General features: G+C 39.7%; 2 protein-coding genes across 3 annotated transcripts; both read right to left on the reverse strand.

Moving 5' to 3' along the window:
• Nucleotides 1-485: 485 nt before the first annotated feature.
• lpar5b (lysophosphatidic acid receptor 5b) lies at nucleotides 486-1,946 on the reverse strand. Its single transcript, XM_064338273.1, has one exon. It carries the CDS (start codon nucleotides 1,713-1,715, stop codon nucleotides 855-857), a length of 861 nt encoding a protein of 286 aa, XP_064194343.1. The 5' UTR covers nucleotides 1,716-1,946; the 3' UTR covers nucleotides 486-854.
• Nucleotides 1,947-7,098: 5,152 nt separating this feature from the next.
• Nucleotides 7,099-14,873, reverse strand: LOC135256480 (G-protein coupled receptor 55-like). Of its 2 annotated transcripts, XM_064338285.1 has the most exons (4): nucleotides 14,480-14,873; nucleotides 12,784-13,037; nucleotides 12,473-12,603; nucleotides 7,099-10,275 (listed from the first exon to the last, which is right to left on the reverse strand). In XM_064338285.1, exons 3-4 carry the CDS (start codon nucleotides 12,481-12,483, stop codon nucleotides 9,174-9,176), a joined length of 1,113 nt encoding a protein of 370 aa, XP_064194355.1. In that variant the 5' UTR covers nucleotides 12,484-12,603; nucleotides 12,784-13,037; nucleotides 14,480-14,873; the 3' UTR covers nucleotides 7,099-9,173. The 2 variants fall into 2 exon arrangements, with proteins under 2 accessions (XP_064194355.1, XP_064194356.1); XM_064338286.1 differs by having other exon boundaries at nucleotides 12,473-12,545; nucleotides 12,784-14,873.
• Between the last annotated feature and the right edge of the window lie 395 nt (nucleotides 14,874-15,268).

Below are 15,268 nucleotides of genomic sequence, written 5' to 3' on the forward strand. Positions count from 1 at the left end.
TATTCATTTGCAACTGAAGTTTATACATTGATAACTGTTCTCCCATGACTGATAGCTACCACCATATTGAGAACTTCTCTTTACCCTGATGAATGCTGGAACACCAGAATGTATGTGTTGCTTCCGCATCTGCTTGGCTTCTTATTTTGTAAACAATATATATAATTTATAATTGCAATAAATGCATAGTGATGGAAACACTTGCCATTTAAGTCTACATCTGTTCTTGAATAGGTATCTAGGGTTTTTATGCAATCTTTCAGAGCACAGTGCTTTTCTGGTATTTGGAAATATTTTATGGCCCCCTGACAGTTGATCCATAATACCAGACCTCAGTCTTAAGTTTTTTTTCGCACCAAAATATTATATGAAGTACATGCTTTTCACAACTTGAAGTCCCACATGAATGACCACGTCCTTTTTATGATTTCTGAAAATAGTTCAAAAATACACAAAATACATGATAACACACTTTGGAACATTGATTTGAATTACTTCTTTTTTGTTTGTTTTTTGATATACTGTTGCCCACAGCTTTATTTATATGTTTACCTTTGCATACATGTTTTTTCTTGTTATAGCTCTGTACACAGATACTAAATGCCTTTACACAAACCAATCAACTAGAGTCTCCTGCAACGTTTATTACACAAGAAAGCGTGAAAAAGCTAAACACATACTGTTAGCAAATAATGAAACATATAGCCTATCCTTTGCCAATTATAGGATTTTTTTTTTTTGCTGTGCTACATAATTATTCAAAACGACGTTGCAGCAAAGCACATAAACTTGCTGAAGTGTGCCGTTTTTATCATTTGAAATTTGACGGCCTTGGCTGGTTCTAGCGCCATTCCCTAAGTGTCCAATGTGTGTTGAGCCTTTTTCTTCCAGAAATCATCTAGTGAGAAATAGTAAACTAATGGGTCAAAGCAGATATTGAAGCTGACAAAACATACAGTCCCCATACGAACAACGAGGTTGTACTGTATTACGCAAAGCGACCGTAAAAACAACAGCATACCGTACGGTACAAAAAATGCTGCAAACATGAATAAATTAACACCGAAAATCATCATAACTCTCCCTTTGTTGCGTCTGATCGACTCTGTTTTAAGTCTGTGCAGAGTCCTCATTACCATTGCCGTCGATACGACATTTACCATTAGCAATGCAAATATTGTTAGAGAACCTGCTACACCCCACCACTCTAAACGTGCTTTTTCACTGCAATCAATCATGTCCTTGTTCCCGGTTATGGCCTGGGGGATATTTAAGACAATGAAGAGAACCCACGTAACCGCACAAGCGATTCCCGAAGATCTTGAGGTGCGAAGCATCCGCGAGCGCAGAGGGAATTCCACCGCCAGCAGTCTGTCCACGCCGATGAAAGTGATGAAGACGGCGCTGGTGCACGTGTTGACACGAAACAGCATTCTGGAGGTAGTGCATACCACGTCTCCAAAGGGCCATATCGCTGTTGAGTGATAATATATGCGCAGAGGCAACGGGAGGGTCAAGAGGAAGTCGGACAGTGCCAGATTTGCCATGAAAACGGTGTTGGATGACTTCAATCCGTGCCGCTTTAGGATAATCCACAGGGACAGCCCATTCAATGGTAATCCCACGAGCATCACCACGCTGTACGAAATGGCGACCACAACAGACGTTTTGTCCGCCGGAATACTACAGTTGGACATCTTTCCTGTTAATCTCATAAACACACAGAAAACTGCGGACTGCTTGACATCCTTTGTGTGCGTAGTATTTCACCGCATATCAATCGTTCAGCTGAAAGTGAAAGGAAGGAAGAGCTGGTGTGATGTCCAAATTTGGTGCTATTCTATTGAAGTGTGTATAAAAATACCTACACGGATCACCCGACGTGGATGTAAAGTTGACAGTCTGCACTTTAACCTCATGTCAAATCCAATGTCCTGGAGTACAGAACCAAAACAATTGTGTCAGTGTCCAAATGCTTATGAACTGCATACACACACACACACCGTCCACTTTATTAGGTACACCTGTTCAACTGCTCCTTAACGCAAATATCTAATCAGCCATATCCATGTGGCACGAAGCAATCAATGCTGGTTCAACGGCATGTAGAACATGGTCAAGGCGATCTGCTGAAATTCAACACAACACAGAAAATCTCAGTGAACATGTGGGGAAAGCAAAAGGTGATTTAAGTGACTTTGAACGTGGCATGGTTGTTGGTGCCAGACAGGCTGGTTTGAGTATTTCAGAAACTGCTGATCTACTGGGATTTTCAAGCACAACCATCTCTAGGGTTTACAGAGAATGGTCCAAAAAAGAGAAAATGTCCAGTGAGCGGCGGTTCTCTGGGCAAAAATGCCTTGTTGATGTCAGATGTCAGAGGAGAATGGCCAGACTGGTTCGAGCTTATAGAAGGGCAACAGTAGTTCAAATAACCACTTGTTAAAACCGAGGTATGCAGAACGGCATCTCTGAATGCACAACACGTAGAATCTTGAAGCAGATGGGGTACAGCAGCAGAAGACAACCCGGTACTAGCAAGGTGTACCTAATAAAGTGGTGAGTGTATATATGTAGGATTTTAGAGTTTCATGCAAATATTATATGAACAAAGATCACAGATTAAATGTAGGTGAGACAAATTACCTGTTCATACCAAACAGTATTGAATAGAGCTTCTATCTGCAAATGAAGGGTATGTAAGATTTTATCATTTGTGGTTTTCTCAGCATTTCCTGTTTATCGTCTTGAAAGGTCGTCTAACCCATCTTTGATGAGAGGTGGTTAAAATGTGCAGCAGCAGTGGTCTTGTGAACGAGGCTAATAATAGGATATTAATTCTATTCCTCTTCTCGCCAGTACTGTTGCCTGGTTGAGAAAAACAACACTAAATACTTCTGCATACATTTTAAATTACCAGTGTTTTTTGAAACTACTCTTGTGCTGGTTTTCACCTTTTTCTGATTCAGGGACCCCCATCCAGACTGAAAGGCATCTAGGGGACTCACAACACACTGGGGCTGATGGAGGAGTCTATCTGTGCACATATCAGTTGGCCAGAGACCCCCTACATTTCCTTCAAGGACTCCCTGGGGTCCTTGTTGAAAATCCAGGATTAATGGCACCCAAAAACTATGATGCCTCCCTATGATTTAGGCTGGTATACTATAGTGCTTCTTAGACCAAAAACCACATAACCACACAAGCAAAAAAAAAAAAAAAAAAATTTATTAATAATTTGAAACAAAAAGGGTGAGTCCAACAAAAATAAATTATAGCCACTAGGTTACAACCATCCAAATCTTCTAACACGAAAGAGCAAGAGTTAACACTCGGAGTACGAAGCACCCGCGCGCGCAGAGGGAACACCACTGCCAGCAGTCGGGCCTGATGAAAGCGATGAAGACGGCGCTGGTGTAGCCTCCACGTTGACACGGAACAGCCTGCTGGAGGTAGAGCATGTCACGGCTCCAAAGGGCCATGCCGCTGTCGCGTAATAATAGATGCGCAGAGCCACGGCAAAGACGGATAGTGCAACATTGAACAAGGAAACCGATGTTGGATGTCCTCAACCCGTGCCATGGCCATTTTTCCATATGCACAGCCCATTCAGTGGTAACCCCACGACGACCACCACGCTGTACATGGTGGCTAAAATAACGTTCACCCATACTGCATTTCGGCTCGCAGGACAAGATGAGCTGATCATTTTTTCAGATAAGTGGCACAAATGTTACTTCACCCACAATGAGTATTTTTCTTCTGTCTAAAACTAGAAAGTGAGATAACCACAACCTAGTTTCTCCTTTCCGAGAAAAGGGTGATGGTGCTATGGGGTGGTAGAGAAGGGCATAATTACTTTGAAACACAACCGGAAAAGCTTGCATTTAGTAATACAGGTTGAATAGGTTGATAAGGATGCCTTTCTGGTGGCTTCTTCAGCATCAGATACATAAAGGACATGACCATCATAGAACCTGAATTATTCATCACCCTTGCATTTGTATGTAACTATTCTTCTCTGCAGCCCACTGATCTACAGAAGTTCATCTGTATTGTGTTTTAAGAGGGCAGTGGATAATATTCCAGTTTTTATTTTATTTTTTATTTTTGTTTCAGTCTGTAAAATGTCTATTGTAAAGCTTGCAAATGTACTGCACAAAAATAAAGATAAATTGATTAACTGATTGATTGATGAGCTAAACTGAGGTCCTGTCTTACCGTGCCAATAAAGTTCTGATGGTGATTTTTGCAAAGAATGGGATTTCCCCAGCTCAATTTCATACCTGCCTCTCACTGTGACTTTCTACTATTCCCCAAGCAAAACTGGCTGAATGAATCCCACTTGGTCCTGCAGTTGCAACATTTGCCACCTGGGGGCACTGACAGAACAAACATACCTATAGGTAACACCAGAGCCTTAAACCAGACACCCACCGCACGCGTGACGACCGCGAGCGCACTACGCGCGTAACTGAAGCGTAGTTGAAGTAGCCTACTGTTATTACAACGGCAGCGGGCGACGTCCTCTACACCAGATGCGAACGCGTCGCGAACCAGCTGCGAAGCTTGTGCGACACAAGCGAACTGAAGCGTAGTTTTTCGCTTCTGTTCTATTTTTCTGCTTGTCGCGCGTCGTGATGACCTGTTTATACACAGACATATTCTCTAAAATGCTAGGTACGTGCTCTGATTTATATTTCATCCTTATATTAGGCTACTGGGGGTGTCCCTAGTTCCCTCCCAGATATTTTATAAGCAGCTAAAAAATTTTTTTTTCGTTTTTGTATTGTCCTTGCAGGAAAAAAAACAAAACAAAAAAAAAAACTGGAACCTGGAACCTGGGGAAAGGCAAACTTAATTTCGCTATCTTATTTTGCGGAGGGGGTAGGGTGAATTTGAAAATACACCACAGAAAGACGTAGCCTATTGAATGATGTAGAAGTGAATGCACCGAGCAGCGGTTTGTTAGCTCGACTGTTGGAAGGTAGTTTTTAACCAACCATTGCTCAGCCTATTTGACTTCTCCGATGTCTTCGTTCGCCGTGCTTTCAAAAAGGGCTTGTTAATAAAAATCAGATAATCCACAGAGCTTTAAAAAATCAGATTATTTAGTGGTCTTGCCGATGAAAATGCACCTATTTTATAAATGAAGTTGTAAGCCTTTATTGCACTTGTACTTCAAAGCTTCCGGTGTTCATGGCGTTGTGGTGTTCATATCCCTTCAAGATTAAACTGTTACGATATCTTTTTGATGATTAGCTGATTTTACTAAATCTGATCCTATAAATGTTTGTGACATGAATGACCAGACTACACGCGAATTCCCAATGGTTGATTACGGATTATTTATTATTATTATGATCATTACATATTCTTCATAAAAGCAAATAAATTAATACAGTTTGAGATTGATTATTATGCAGGCTACGTTGCGATTTAAGATTATGGTAATTCTTTAAAGCGTTTACTTTCTCACGTATTTACATGAGTTAACGAAATATTACCAAATTAACAAACCGAAAAAGGTCTCTCACCAAGTATTCACTCAACCCATAATCAACAGTCGTGAACAAACGTGAAATACACGATGTAATCCCACTGCAGACTGTGAGAACTACTAGGAATATAGAGCTTTAAGCAAGCCTTTGCGCGACACAAACGTAACCTGTGTAGACACACTACGCGCCGCGCCGTGCTACTTCGCCCTGTTACGCGCCGCTTACGGTACGCGTGAGGTGGGTGCCCAGGGTTACGGTTAAGCCACACTATAAGCGGCGACGGCCGCCTGTCGCCGCGTCCCCACAGTCGGCTGTTTGTGGGCGTGTCACCTATTTTTGACAGACAGTTGTGTTCGTTAAATGTTGACCGGGTTTAATATCGTGTTTCATATTCATTGTCCTGTCTGAATAAAAATCATTTTTGCAGTAACCTAGATCAGAATTTTTAGTCAGCTGCCTAGCTAGGCTGTTTAATATCTAGCTAGTGAGTAACAACCAACAACAAAAACATTGTCTGGCTTAGGCTACATCTGGTCAGCTAGCTAGGTGGCTGGTAGAAACGAACAACTTGCAGCTAATACATTAGGAAAATTTTTTTGTTTGTTATTGTTTGTTGTTACTCACTATAGCTAGACATTAGACAGCCTAGCTAGGCAGCTTATTAACATTTTTCAGAGCTAGGTTACTGCAAAAATGATTTTTTATTCATATATATATATATATATATATATATATCTATATATATATATATTAATATATATATATATATATATATATATATATATATATATATATATATATATATATATACACATATGTTTGCTTGTGAAACTTGTCAAAATGCTGAATGATGCATGAATAATCAGTAAAGTAAAGTCACAACAAATTTGCCATAAGATCCAGATCCAAATCCAAACGGAGTACACATATGATTTAAAAGTCTTGCTGGAAAAGGTTATTTTACATACCTAGGAGCTTCGGAGTGGAATAGTTTGGGTATGTTAATTAAATCAACTCCCTCTCTGAGAAGTTTTAAAAGGTTAACAAAATCCTGGCTGATCGATAAGGTTCCTATGTAGTTATCCCTTTTGCTCCCTAATGTTAGGATTGTGATTCTGTTGTACGTAGTAGACCCTATGGTTTGTACTTGCCTTTTCCTTTTTTGTGTCTTGTTTTGTTGAGTGTTGGAGGACCACAATGGAAATAAGCCTCTTTCGGCTTTGTGTTGTTTTTTTTTTATCCTCAATGATTTTTAATGTCTGTAACAACTGCAGTGCAGTTTTATATGTGTTTTAATTGTCAAATAAATTCAATTTGATTCAATATGGGCTGTAATAAGTACTCCTTAATAGGAAGATCCCTACCCCAAGAACATATCTATTGCTATAGTACAGTACAATTAATTTTTACAAAGTACCTTATTCAAGAAACGCTATGTAGGGGTTAGGTAAAAGCAGTCTATTCAATTCATGACCTCCAATATAAAAGGATTTCATTGACTACAACAACAAAAAATCATCCTCATTTCACCAACTTCCAAATTATTTCACCAACTCTTATTCAATTTAATTTCTAAAGTAATGCTTCCACTACAAAATGTGTGAAAAATTATGACATTTATTTGGCAGACAAAAAAGGGTCAGATAACAACCTAAATACATAGAAGGGCCATAACAAACAATTACCATAACAATTCTTACCATAATGTTCTGTTAACGTTAGCTAAATCTACTACTTTGGCGGAAAATAATGAGCTAACATGCTTTAACTCATTGTTAATTCGATTCAAATGTGCAAATAAGAAAGTATCAAAAATGCTGTTGATTTTATCTTCTTACCTTTTAAAAGTGTATCACAGAGTCAAAAACACTGCTACTCTACGGCGCTGCTGCTACTAGCTCCCAATGTTTGGAACTATTCAGACTCTCCACGATCTGCCATTGCTGTAAAATAATTGGCCCGTTGGAGTGAACGGAGTTGACGCGACTCTCTCTTTCTATGGCTCTGGGTAACACCATCAAAACAAGGTGAACATCTTTTCGTAGACTTCTGTGTTCTTCCTTGTTGAACAATCGTATTTGCGTATTAAGATATATTTAGGTATTGGTCAGTGAGCTTGCAGAATCAACTTTAAACAGTAAAAATAGATGACTCATGATCACCATGGTTATTGTTTGCATGCTGCCTGAAAGTTGAAGCCTGGCCATTAGGATCTATAGATAATTATGCGACTGATTCTTATATCATTGGTGCCCCCTGTTGGACAGTAGCACAGTCAAGTAAAATGGGTCTCTGTGCTCCAGAAAGTGATTGTAATTTTTGGTGTAACGGGCCACCTACTACCCACCTACCCACTGATTAAATGAATCTTCAAATTAAACTACATAAAGGTTGCATTGAAAGAGTTCACCATTCTAGTTTTCACCATTGGAATATTTCACTCCTTTTTTAAGTGAGGAAAGGTCTGTTTAGTTTAGCACCGCCAGTATACAGTACACCCATTTTGTTTCTGACTTCCTGTGAGCAAGTGAGCCTGTGGTGCGTGTGGCTCTGTGTGTAGTTCTGAGCAGCCACACATCATGTCGTCTTTCTGTTTGAAAACCAGACTGGGTGTGTTCATCTGCAAACATCTGTGGTTGTTACTGAAGATCTATGTATCACTAACTGTACTCAAGTGAAAAGAGTGTGTGCCTATGGCAAGGGATAAAAGATCAGAGTTTATGCTCAGATTTGTGTGAGGGCATTGAAGACGATAAAAATATTAATAATCTACCCAGCAGTCTCATGACTCTCACTTTCTGTCTCCTCCGTTTGGAATTGCGTCTCCACATTTACACAAGGATCACTGGAGCTGAGTCGCATGAGCATTAATGCACTTGCATGCAAAGCGGTTACTGTTTCAGCACTAAAATCTATACAGTATGGCAGGCATAATAGCACTAACTGTATGTTTTTTCTTACTCATGACAGCTGCTTGCCTGTGAGGGCCTTGCCCCAACACTGGGAGGACCTAAGGCAGTTGGTACCTAAGGAAGCCCCGCCAATTTGAAACCACCCTACCCGTCATGGGTGTAAGTCGGTTATGTCCTCCTGCAGTGGACTCCCTGTCACAGCTGGGCTGCATTTGGCACAGATTTGAGCCTGGCTATGTAATCTGTTAGGGCTATTCAGTACTCAGAGGGCTGAAGCAGTAGCTGTGGCAGCTCAGCTGGGTGAACTGGGTGTGGGTGCCTGTTGGTGAGCCTTTTGAAGTGATAGGCACTTTAGTAATGATTCGATGGGCTTACACTTGCAAATGGGCATTGTATATTGCAGTGCAATATGATTTTTATTTGCAAAGAGAAGATTTGTTTACAATTTAAACCTTTGATTGAGATTCTTAAACCGTAAACCTTAAGATTCTTGTCCTGATTTCTTGCATTGTAAACTAGCTGTGATACCAGTGGCAATTGGTTTAGCCAGAACATCAACATTCCTGTTTCCAGTATATGACATCACTGTTCTTAACTGATGGATGTCCACACTGAGTCACGCTAAATCCTCCCCTTCTAAAGTGCAACCCCCAACCAACTGCTAAAAGGAAGTTGCTGCTGTGAAAGCCACAGCACAGATACCTTCAGTATGTTTTGTAGGAGGGAACACCCACATTTGTCACATCACAGGGTACAACTTCTAACCAGAGACACTCGGACTGTTTGTCGAATTAGGCCGAACTAATTCAGCTCTTCCATTGGCTGTGGTTGGGGTGTTTGTCTTTGGTGACGCACACACTAAGCTTTCCTGCCCCCTGCCCTCTGGCCCCCCAATCCTTTGTGTGGCACTCAGCTCAGTCCAATTCTGAGGATCCATTCCTGCCAGACTGCCAGAGTTAATTGTACTTCTCCACTGGCGGAAGGACCTCCTGATACTCGAGGTGCGGACTTCCTTGGCGACAAAATAGTAGCAGAGGGCGTCCAGACAGCAGGTGACGTTGGCCAGGGTCATGGCCAGCTGGACGAACACGGTGATGTTGGCCTGTAGTGTGCAGTCAGTGATGGTACCTCGCCGCACAAAGAACTGCAGCAGGATGGCTAGGTGGCTGGGGGTGAAGGGCACCAGGAAGGCGACTAGGCCGCTGTAGATGATCCGGATGCAGGCCTGGTTTTTCGGGCTGCGCTCTCTCGAGCGCCGGAGCACACGGACGACCCGGGCGGAGCAGGCCACCAGCACCGCCGCCGGCAGCAGGAAGCCAAAAACCTCCAGGCAGCCAATGAGCGCCGGGTGCCAGCCCTTGTCCGAGAAGCCGTGGAAGCAGCGGAAGCTGCCTTCGTCGCCGGGGTGGAAGTCGTAGACGGGCGCGGTGGCGCCGAACACCAGCGCCCAGATAGTGGCGCACACGAGCAGGGCCTTCCGCGGGGAGCGCAGTTGCTTGGCCTTGAATGGGTGACTGACGCCTATGTAGCGGTCAACGCTGATGCACGTGATGGTGTAGATGCTGCCGTAGATGCTCACAAAGTACAGGCTCTCCAGAAAGGAGCAGAAGACCCTCTTGTTGTCAGCCCATTTGGAATTGGACATCCGAAATGGCAGGGAGAAGAGGAGCAGCTGGTCCATCAGCGCCAGGTTGGTCATGTAGATGGTGGACTCGGTCCACTTCTTGAGCTGGAAGCAGAAGACCAACAGGGCGGTGGTGTTCAGGATGAGCCCAAACACAAAGATGGGGATGTAGATGACCAGCCGCAGAGAATCCATCATGTTGTCCATGTCTGTGAGATTGCACTTGCTCATCTTGACGCTGTAAGAGACAATACCTGCGATCAGTTCACATGTTTATCATCACTATTCCTGCCTATCAATTTCTCATTCTTGCCTAGGTCAGATAATTATTAAGCTAAACTGAACACCAACACTATCAGTAATTAAACCTTTAGTTGTGCCCTGAAAGTGCACAGTGGTAAGTACGTTACTGTTAAGAATGACTCCCATAGGTTTTTAATGAGGTTGGAAAGCAAAATGTAGTTCGGCTTCATGGACAAAATTTACCACCAGCCTCTGTGTATCTTTTTTTGCCCATTTGTAAAGGTATTGTCTATAATAATCACTACAAAGGCCTCAACTTAGCATTGCCTTGTTCTTCACATTTACTTAACATTTACTTTCATTTAAGAAGAACCAATTAAACTTTGTATGTAAATTACTTTGTTGCATCAGAACAATATGGTCTGTGGCCATCTAATTACCCCAGTCCTGGAGCCCTCTTGTTTATGCTTGTTTTCATTCCAACCATAATTCTTGAATTACACGCAGCTGTTAATTGTGACTAAAAATGTACACGTAATATCTAATCAGGGATAAATTACAGTCTTAATACCACATTTAGGGAACAACTGAAGTTCCTGTAGCAAACAATGAAAACTCTAGATTCATTAAAAGGCTTTTAATCAGACCAGTCATGCTTTCATTTTCTGTAATGTGCTGTAATAATTATTCCTTTTTTAAAGAGGTTGCATTTTTTAATTGATTAATTGATGGACCTACAGCACAAATGAGCAAAGTCCTTAACTCTATAAGTGTGGACACCTGGCACTAAAACAAAGCCAATTGTGAAAAATATTTGGAGTTTGGAGACAGATTGATGACAAGCAAGATAAAAGTTAAAATTTGTGCTGAAATGAGGAAGAACATAAACATGTGCTTTCAGGTACATTGACTGATCAAGAGACTGGCTGGAACATAAATAGGCATACACAAGGAAGTGCCAGAGCAGAGGATGTGAACCACTGCGTTAAACCACAGACAAGCTGGCAGTATCTTTACTTTCACATTTGTTTTTTTACAAATCATGAGAATTATATGCAAACATAAAGGTGGGCTGTTCTGACAGTAACCGAGATTGCTGTTGTCATACTAAAAAAGTTCCTTTAACTAATGTTTGCTAATTCAAAATGTTCTAATTATACATTTTAAAAATCTTTTTAAATGCCTACAGCGGAAAAATAATTGTTCCATTTCAAAAGGAAACATTATCCCAACTAAAACTTTCTAATTGCATTAGATGCCACTAACACTTGAAACTGGTCTCCTGAAAGCAAGCTGAGATTGTTTGAGAAAAAGAGAAAGAAATGGATGACTCAAGGAAATCAAGAAAATGGCGGTCTTTCAAAATACAGGTTCCTTTGCGGAGATGATTTGTGCAGCTGGTCTGAAAAGAACAGGTATGTCTTTGTGTGTTGAATGTCTACATGTGTTTGCATGTGTATATCTCATTGACAACAGCATGAACGTCTGTGTGTGTGTGTGTGTGTGTGTGCGTGTACATATCTTTTCTGGAATTTACTAAATTACACCATAAAATTATAATTTTGAGTTGTATACCTTCTGACCTTCTGACCTGGCAGTATGTAGTAGGACTAAACTAAACTTCATTTAGACAGATACAAGACAAATAGCTGTCAGTACACTGAATAAGAATGAACTAATGTAATACTTTTGATGTTCAACCAATCAAAATTACTTCTAAAAAATTATTTAATTCCCGACACCAACCACTGTTAATACCTTAGACAGAAAAACCACTTGAGTCTACATTAGACAGAATGTGTTCACTGAATGGTGTATTTGTCCACACATTTTTAAATTAAATTTAAAAAATCAGATTTCTAATACTTCTAATACTTTTGGCCAGTACTATATATATATATATATATATATATATATATATATACATAGTATTTACATAGATAGATAGAGAGAGAGAGAGGGAGAGAGAGAAAGTAAATGCAATTAATTAATGTAATTAATATTATAAGGATTATAACACGAATCTGCATTAATAACATTGCTGCTTGTTCTATGGACTTCTATGGGGAATATAATGACAGGCCAGCACTCACAAACTGTTCAGTTTTTTTTTTTTCAAATCTTTCTCTGTTCCATTATGCAGAAGCACAGCCTGTGCATGCCTCCTCACTCTTCACACCTCACACACCAACCTTTGAGTCATGCTCCCGTGGCGCTCAATCAGATATCTGTGAAAAGTGCTCCTTCTTCACTGTCTGCTTTCATCTGTTTACAAATATCAGGAGGCCAGGAAGTAGGTAACTCATTGACCAAAGCAACTGACCTTCAAAAGAATAAATTGTTTAGCACCGTATTCATAGTTAGTAACAGACATTATTTAATGTGCCCTAAGCATTATGACCTTATTTACTTAAGTGGTTAAAATCACTTTAATTTTGCAATTACTGCTGTTTCATGTCCTACGCTATTTTCTTGCGGAAAGTTAATTTAATTTGGCACTTACCTGCCTATGCTTCCACCAAAGTTGTCACTTGTCTTTTGCTTATGTGTCTGTGTGCAATGGCTAAAACTGAGCAAATGGTTATAACCACTTCCTTGCGCAAGCTTTTCGATGTCACCATCTGTCTGTGTTCTGAACTGACAGAAGTCTTCAAAGACATCTTGATTTTGAGGTTCAGCTTTTTCCCGTTTTGTTGCAATTGTTTTTGTTGTTATTGCTCTTGTGTTAAGTTGTATTAGTTATTCACAGTAAGGAGCCTAAAATATGAATGAGGACAGCAAACAATTATTTTAATACAAACAATTCTTATGTTAATTATTATTAATGGCACTATTGCTGAATTAAAGAAAGAAATCTACATTCATGCACAGCATTTCTCCAAATCAAGCCTGGCATCACATTGATTTTATAACTTTAAATAACATGGACAGTTTAAAGAAAATGCTATGTATCAGATAACAGCTTGCGTGCCAGAAATATTTCTGGTTGAAGATTTCGGTCCATGGGGGTGTGAAGAAACTGCTCAGGGGTGGAGGTGGAGAAGTTTCAGTCTTTGAGTTGACAGCACTGCTTAATATTCATTTTCATACTTATAAAACTGCATTGAAATTCAATGTAATTACTGTATTGTATTTCTGTTATTTTTGAGGGGGTGTTTTGAAGAAACAATCTGAATGAGTGGGGGAATGTTGACCTTTAAAAAAACCACCAACTTAACAAGACATTTGAGGTCAGAAAACATAAGCACAGCTAAGGTTGTGTCCTTTCCACAAATTACCCATCAATTATTTAAGTAAGGCTACACAGTACGACATACTACAGGAACTACAAAATACTACAGGAACCCGTTGCTTCCTAACAAGAATTATATTGACGGGTGGATGTATAGCATTATGCAAATGTTTGGGCACCCCTAGTCAAATTGCATGCTTTGTAGATTTTCTAAGTGAAAAGAAGTTAACAAAAGTGACGAGAAGTTAACCTCTGCAGGGGACAAACTCAAACATGACATATTTCTGTGAATTTTAATGCAGAATGCAGAATGTCTCTGGATTGCTGTGGACGGGCAAGCGTTGAGGGGAACTACAATAGGGCTTTGCAGACATGCAGAGTTTGAATGTACTCATTACCGAGAAATACATGACTTACCACAGATAAATCTAATCATGCTGATACCACGTCAGTCAGTTGAAAATGGAGGTTACACAACATATTGAAACCAAGTCACAGAAAAATACAGACTCATTTAACATGCTTTGATTTAACATGCTTTGACTGTTTTTCTTACGGAAGTGTCATAAAAACTTGGGTACAGTTCAGGATTTATGTCTACCAAAGGAATAAAGTTATGTTAAATGAATTTGTTGCATATTTAATGCTTTTCAGGAAATATCAAAACAAAAATTTTTTTTTTTCAATACAATTTGTGCTAGGTCTCTATCCTTTGAAGACAAGTTACCACAAGAACAAGTGAATAATGAACAACACTACACTGTTTATAGCCAGCATAAGATTAATATCCCACTGTAGTAATTCAAAACCTGTGAAAGATAATAGTATAGACATAAAAATAATATAAATGTACTTACTGTTATAATGGTAAAATATTATTTTTAATAATTACAATAATACATGTGGTTGAATAAAAGTTTTTACTCCTCTACAATGGTATGTGATGATAATGATAAATTCACCATACCTTGTTTGGGACCTGCCCATCTAAAATCTTCTCTCCTACCAGAAGTCATCTATAAGACAGGATGCATTCCAAGCCATTGTATATCTTCTTGTGAGCACATTACATGCTTAATATATTAACAGTACTCTCACTCACAGAGGACAATACACTGGAGTGATGCACTGTTTTAATTCCATGATGGCAAATAACTGAATAATGATATTTGAATGCAACACCAAAGCAAAATGGAAAAAAAAGGTAAATATTGAGAACATGAGCAAGCTGGAAGCACAGTGTTGAAATGGGGTAGTGGAAGTGATGTGCTACCAACCATACTGTCACATGATGCAGACACTGCTTCCTCTAATTACTATTCAGCTGTCAACATCAGTACTGACCAAAGGGTACAGGGGCAAGCACTTTTAGGGAACATTTTAATGGATTTTAAAAAATACAAACTGAACTGAACAATTTAAAGGCTCCTGATAGCTAAAAACCATGATCTCATTTACATCCCATTATGTTCCAATCATGAAATCTTTGCAGTTTCTTAATGTTCCCTAGCAATTATGGTGTCATTATTATTTTTAAACAAAATTATCACATTATCATTATTATTATCAGTTTGGTCATCTAGCTAAGCAGAGGGGCAGATTAGAATTTGTGAGAAAATTACAACTACAGAATAGCACATGCTAGCAATTTACTAGGAATCTCAGGGCTTTTTCAATTGAACAGATATGCAATAGGACAGTGTATATTATGTTTGTATTTCAAGAATCTAATTGTGTGGAATCATTTACAGCATGT

The sequence above is a fragment of the Anguilla rostrata genome, chromosome 6 (assembly GCF_018555375.3).
Source record: "Anguilla rostrata isolate EN2019 chromosome 6, ASM1855537v3, whole genome shotgun sequence".
NCBI classification, from domain to species: domain Eukaryota; kingdom Metazoa; phylum Chordata; class Actinopteri; order Anguilliformes; family Anguillidae; genus Anguilla; species Anguilla rostrata.

What these genes read in the sequence shown, in the direction of transcription:
- lpar5b (XM_064338273.1), bottom strand. Translation starts at nt 1,715, where the DNA reads ATGAGATTAACAGGAAAGATGTCCAACTGTAGTATTCCGGCGGACAAA.